The following is a 6000-nucleotide window of genomic DNA, read 5'->3' on the forward strand; positions in this document are numbered from 1 at the left end:
CTGCGCGAGCGCTTACTCTGCGCAGGCTGGGGCCGCAACACATGGCGGCGGGCACCTGGTCGCAGGGCTGCGACCCGTGCGACTGCGGTATGTATGCCAGTGCATGCAGAAACACATACACTTAAAGGACCACTACAGACACCCAGATCACATCAGCTCAATGAAGTGGTCTGGGTGCCAGGTCTCTCTAGTTTTAACCCTGCAGCTGAAAACATAGCAGTTTCAGAGAAACTGCTATGTTTCACTGAGGGTTAATCCAGCCTCTAGTGGCTCATTGACAGCCGCTAGAGGATTTTCTGCGATTCTCACTGTGAAAATCACAGTGAGAAGACGCTGAACGTCCATAGGAAAGCATTGAGTAATGCTTTCCTATGGGCGGTTTGAATGCGCGCGTGGCTCTTGCCACGCATGTGCATTCGGAGCTGAGAGGCGGATGGGGACGGAGAGATCCCCAGCGTTAAGGGAGTCCGGCGCTGGAGAAAGGTAAGTGCTTAAAACACACACACACACACTCTCATGAACAGACGCACACATTTACTGACAGACACACACTCAGTGACAGACGCACACAAACATACTCAGTAACAGACACACACACACACTAACACACACACTCACTCACTAACACTAACACTAACACACTCACTAACACACACACTAACACTAACACACACACTAACACTAACACACACACACTAACACTAACACACACACACTCACTAACACACACACTCACTAACACACACACTCACTAACACACACACTCACTAACACACACACTCACTAACACTCACACACTCACTAACACTAACACACTCACTAACACTAACACTCACTAACACTAACACACACTCTAACACTAACACACACACTCACTAACACTAACACACTCACTAACACACACTCTAACACTAACACACACTCTAACACTAACACACACACTCACTAACACACACACTCACTAACACTAACACACTCACTAACACACACACTCACTAACACACACACTCACTAACACACACACACACTCACTAACACACACACTCACTAACACACACACTCACTAACACACACACTCACTAACACACACACTCACTAACACACACACTCACTAACACACACACTCACTAACACACACTCACTAACACACACACACTCACTAACACAGTCACTAACACACTCACTAACACACACAGTCACTAACACACACACTCACTAACACTAACACACACACTCTAACACTAACACACACACTCACTAACACACACACTCACTAACACACACACTCACTAACACTAACACACTCACTAACACTAACACACTCACTAACACTAACACACTCACTAACACACACACACTCTAACACTAACACACACTCACTAACACTAACACACTCACTAACACACACACTCACTAACACACACACTCACTAACACACACACTCACTAACACACACACTCACTAACACACACACTCACTAACACTAACACACACACTCACTAACACACACACTCACTAACACACACACTCACTAACACACACACTCACTAACACTAACACACACACACTCGCTAACACACACACTCTCTAACACTAACATACACACTCTAACACACACACTCACTAACACTAACACACTCTAACACTAACACACACACTCACTAACACTAACACACACTCACTAACACTAACACACTCACTAACACTAACACACTCACTAACACTAACACACTCACTAACACTAACACACTCACTAACACACTCACACACTCACTAACACACTAACACACTCACTAACACTAACACACACACTCACTAACACACACACTCACTAACACACACACTCACTAACACACACTCACTAACACTAACACACTCACTAACACTAACACACTCACTAACACACACACTCACTAACACACACACTCACTAACACACACACTCACTAACACACACTCACTAACACACACTCACTAACACACACACTCACTAACACTAACACACTCACTAACACACACTCACTAACACACACACTCACTAACACTAACACACTCACTAACACTAACACTAACACACTCACTAACACTAACACACACAAACGTTTTTTTTTTTTTATTTAATCCTCCCAGCCTCCTTACCTGTGGGAGATCTGGGGGGGATTCCCTGGGGTCCAGTGGTGTTGCTGGCCCTGCTGTCACCCGGCTGGCTGGCTGGCGGGCGCGCGAGGGAGCACTGTCCCCTGGGTGCTCCCTCTTCAGCCCCCTCGCGCACCGCGTACTGATGCCGGAGCCAGAAGATGACGTCATCTTCCGGCTCCGGTTTCAGTGCGGTGCGCGAGGGAGCTGAAGAGGGAGCACCCAGGGGACAGTGCTCCCTCGCGCGCGCGCCAGCCAGCCGGGTGACAGCAGGGCCAGCCTCGGGGGCCCGGAGGTGGCCGGCTCCTGGGCCCCCCAGCAGAAGAGGCTGGCCCTGTGGGTACATACCTGGGTCGCAGGGCAGCCGCGACCCCTGCGACCCTGGTATGTACGCCACTGAGCATGGCAATACATAGGGTGAGTAGCGTGCTCACAAACCATGGGGCCCCGGTGCGAAAATGACCCGTGCCCTCCCCTACACACACACACAGACACATACACACAGACATATACATACAAACATATATACATACAGACACACACAGGCACACAGACACATACATACAAACAGACAGGCACACATACAGACATGCACACATACAGACACACACACACAGACAGACAAACACACAGGCGCACACACATACAGGCAGACACACACGCAGACAGACACACATACATACACAGACAGGCACACACATACATACAAACAGGCAGACACACAAACACAGACACACATACAGACAGGCACACACATACAGACACAGGCACACACAGACAGGCACACATACATACAGACAGGCACACAGACACACATACATACAGACAGGCACACACATTCAAACATACAGACACACATACATACATACAAACACACACACACAAAATGTTTAAGTCACCCTCCTGTTTCCTACCTTTTTGTGCAGGAGGGTGACTTTCCCTGGGGTCCAGTGGTGGCTCAGGTGGATGGGAGTCAGAGTTCCCACTCTGACTCCCTGTTCTTCCTCCTGCGCGGCTCGCAGTGTTAGCTGGGAGGAGTGATGTGCGGTCACTTCCTCCCAGCTTGTGATGTCATTAGAGGGGACCCGGTCGCGCTGTTAAAACGCCCAGCGCTTACTGGGCCCCCTGACAATCCATATCCATCGGGTGGCCCTGACAGCATGGGCCACCCGATGGACTCCTTGGATGGCGGCCCTGGCGGTTTGCCGCACGGGCCGGGGTTGCAGAAGATTATGTCGGCGGATACCCGGTCACAGGGGTCCGCAGGGCGGCCGGGCCCTGTGGAGTGGCGGGCCCGGTCGCAGCTGCGACCTGCGGTATGTACGCCTCTGCATAGGGTAACACTATAATACATGTTGCATGTGTTTGTTCACTATAGGCTTTGACTTAATCCAGAGCAGGAGATTAAATTGTTTAAGGTAAATTACATCTGATTGAAAGTAAGACCAGGTTTTTTTTCATGCAGGCTGTGTTAGTCATAGCCAGGGGAGGTGTGGCAAGGGCTGCATAAACAGAAACAAAGTGATTTAACTCCTAAATGGCAGTGAATTGAGCAGTGAAACTTCAGAGTCATGATCTATACACTAAAACTGCTCCATTAAGCTTAAGTTGTTTAGGTGACTATAGTGCTCCTTTAATAATATTCTGACACTTTTCTGCTCCCTCCTGAAAGGTGCAGTCTATGATCGGCAGCAAGAAGGACCAGTAATAACGATGTCATCACCGGACAAGCCGTTTACATGAGATTAACCTAGCTGCTAGTCTATGGACAATGACTGTGAATAGATTGCGGACTGTGCCAGTAAAACTGGATCACTTCTTCCACTAATAAACGGTTGGCGTTATCACAATGGTGAAGTTGTAAATGCATATCACAAACGTAGCGCCTCCTACTGGATTAGAGAAGGACAGCGAGTGAATAACATAGATTGAGCATCTCTCTTTCTCTCGTTCCTGCTCTCTCTTAGTCTTTCTCCATCAAATTGTATTACATTTTTCCTCATTTTTTCTACTGATACCATAGCAATTTCAACAATTCCCATCGCTAATGTTTCTTCTACCTTTTATTTTGTAATTAACCTGTTACAATTAATGTATGGTCCCATGGGCCTTGGCCATTCTTCTCGTTTGAACCAGTACATACCATCTCCATCTATTGCCTCCACAATGACTATTAACACCGTTTATACCATGAGCACTGCTAGAACTTTAACAGGTACAATTATTATCATTAGCATTGCTACCATACGGATTTCATAAGCCATGTTGAAAATGGTGATTCTCCTTAGTTTTAGTTAAGCTCCAAAATAGGCACGCACAGTTCAAGAACTTCTCATTGCTCCTGACTTGCCTCAGGTAGAGAAACAGCCATTAACCTTGGTGATTTAGAACCGATTCCTATTTTTTTGGGCCTTTGACACGCTAGCAAGTGAACATTGCCTGTCTAGAGCAAGAAAATGATATTTATACCTTGAGCTACTAAAAAGTACAAACGTATGTAAAACTAAAATGAAAAAGGGGACTTTAAAACCCATTGTGTAGCCCCCGAGGAGTCCTGATCATTATCCTGAATTCCGGCTTTTGTACAGTTCACTCGAGGATGACTTTCAGAGGATTGAGTGGCACAGAGTACCCGCTGCGCTCTCTCATACAGGCATCTCGTTTTATTTATATAATCATGTATAATGCATTTTAACCTACTGATTCTGTGCTGCTCTTCGCATCTGAAAACACATCTCCTGCTGATGGTCCTTCCGACAGAGTGTTTAATCATGTAATCATGTGTTGCTCTAATTGTCTTATGTTACCTTACTATGCAAACAAGGCATCTGATTTTGCAATTTTATGATTGGCAGTTTATTACCACATAAATATATGCAGTAGGACATGTCAAGAAGAGTGATTATGGTGGTATAATTATGCATCTTATTAGCAGTGTAGTTAAGTTCTGCTGCCGTTTGCCATAGAAGCGATAGAACTATGTTTATTCTTAAGGTGCACTCGTCATGATAATAGCAGTGACCACGTTTACATTGTGTACAATATATGAATCTATTATGTGGGGTTTATTCTCTAAACAGTTAAGTTGGCAAACAAATAGCTACATTTAGGACTCACTTGATGATCTGCAAAGAAGGCACAGCTCTGTTGTCACTCCATCCCACATTTGCACAGTGCCTCCAAGTTAAATGCAATCTAGCAGGTCCGAATATAATTAGATCATGAGTCAGATCTGCCACGTCTACGACTTAATTAATTAAATACATTTCTTCATTAAAAAAAAGTGTATGTGTTTTTTGTTTTTCTTTATTAGTTTCTATCTGTATACTTAATTGTGAATTGCCGAGAATTGTAAATTAATTTCAAAGTTTAGGACAAAACAGCTGGACACGGGGGGATAGAACAGCTGAACACAGGGGGATAGAACAGCTGGACACAGGGGGGATAGAACAGCTGGACACAGGAGGATAGAACAGCTGAACACAGGGGGATAGTACAGCTGAACACAGGGGGATAGTACAGCTGAACACAGGGGGGATAGAACAGCTGGACACAGGGGGGATAGAACAGCTGGACACAGGGGGGATAGAACAGCTGGACACAGGGGGGATAGAACAGCTGGACACAGGGGGGATAGAACAGCTGGACACAGGGGGGATAGAACAGCTGGACACAGGGGGGATAGAACAGCTGGACACAGGGGGATAGAACAGCTGGACACAGGGGGATAGAACAGCTGGACACAGGGGGATAGAACAGCTGGACACGGGGGGATAGAACAGCTGGACACGGGGGGATAGAACAGCTGGACACGGGGGGATAGAACAGCTGGACACGGGGGGATAGAACAGCTGGACACGGGGGG

At 46.6% G+C, this 6000-nt stretch overlaps 1 protein-coding gene across 3 annotated transcripts in view; it reads left to right on the forward strand.

The window, feature by feature from the left end:
* The window catches only part of TEX55 (testis expressed 55), a 41724-nt gene extending 36312 nt beyond the window's left edge, over nt 1-5412 (forward strand). For all 3 annotated transcript variants that reach the window (XM_063442044.1, XM_063442060.1, XM_063442051.1), the window contains exon 6: nt 3808-5412. In XM_063442044.1, coding sequence (XP_063298114.1) covers nt 3808-3843 — 36 coding nt within the window. In that variant the 3' untranslated portion in view covers nt 3844-5412. The remainder of the gene's footprint in view (nt 1-3807) is intronic.
* Nucleotides 5413-6000: the final 588 nt, after the last annotated feature.

This window comes from Pelobates fuscus, chromosome 1, assembly GCF_036172605.1.
Source record: "Pelobates fuscus isolate aPelFus1 chromosome 1, aPelFus1.pri, whole genome shotgun sequence".
Classification (NCBI taxonomy): Eukaryota; Metazoa; Chordata; class Amphibia; order Anura; family Pelobatidae; genus Pelobates; species Pelobates fuscus.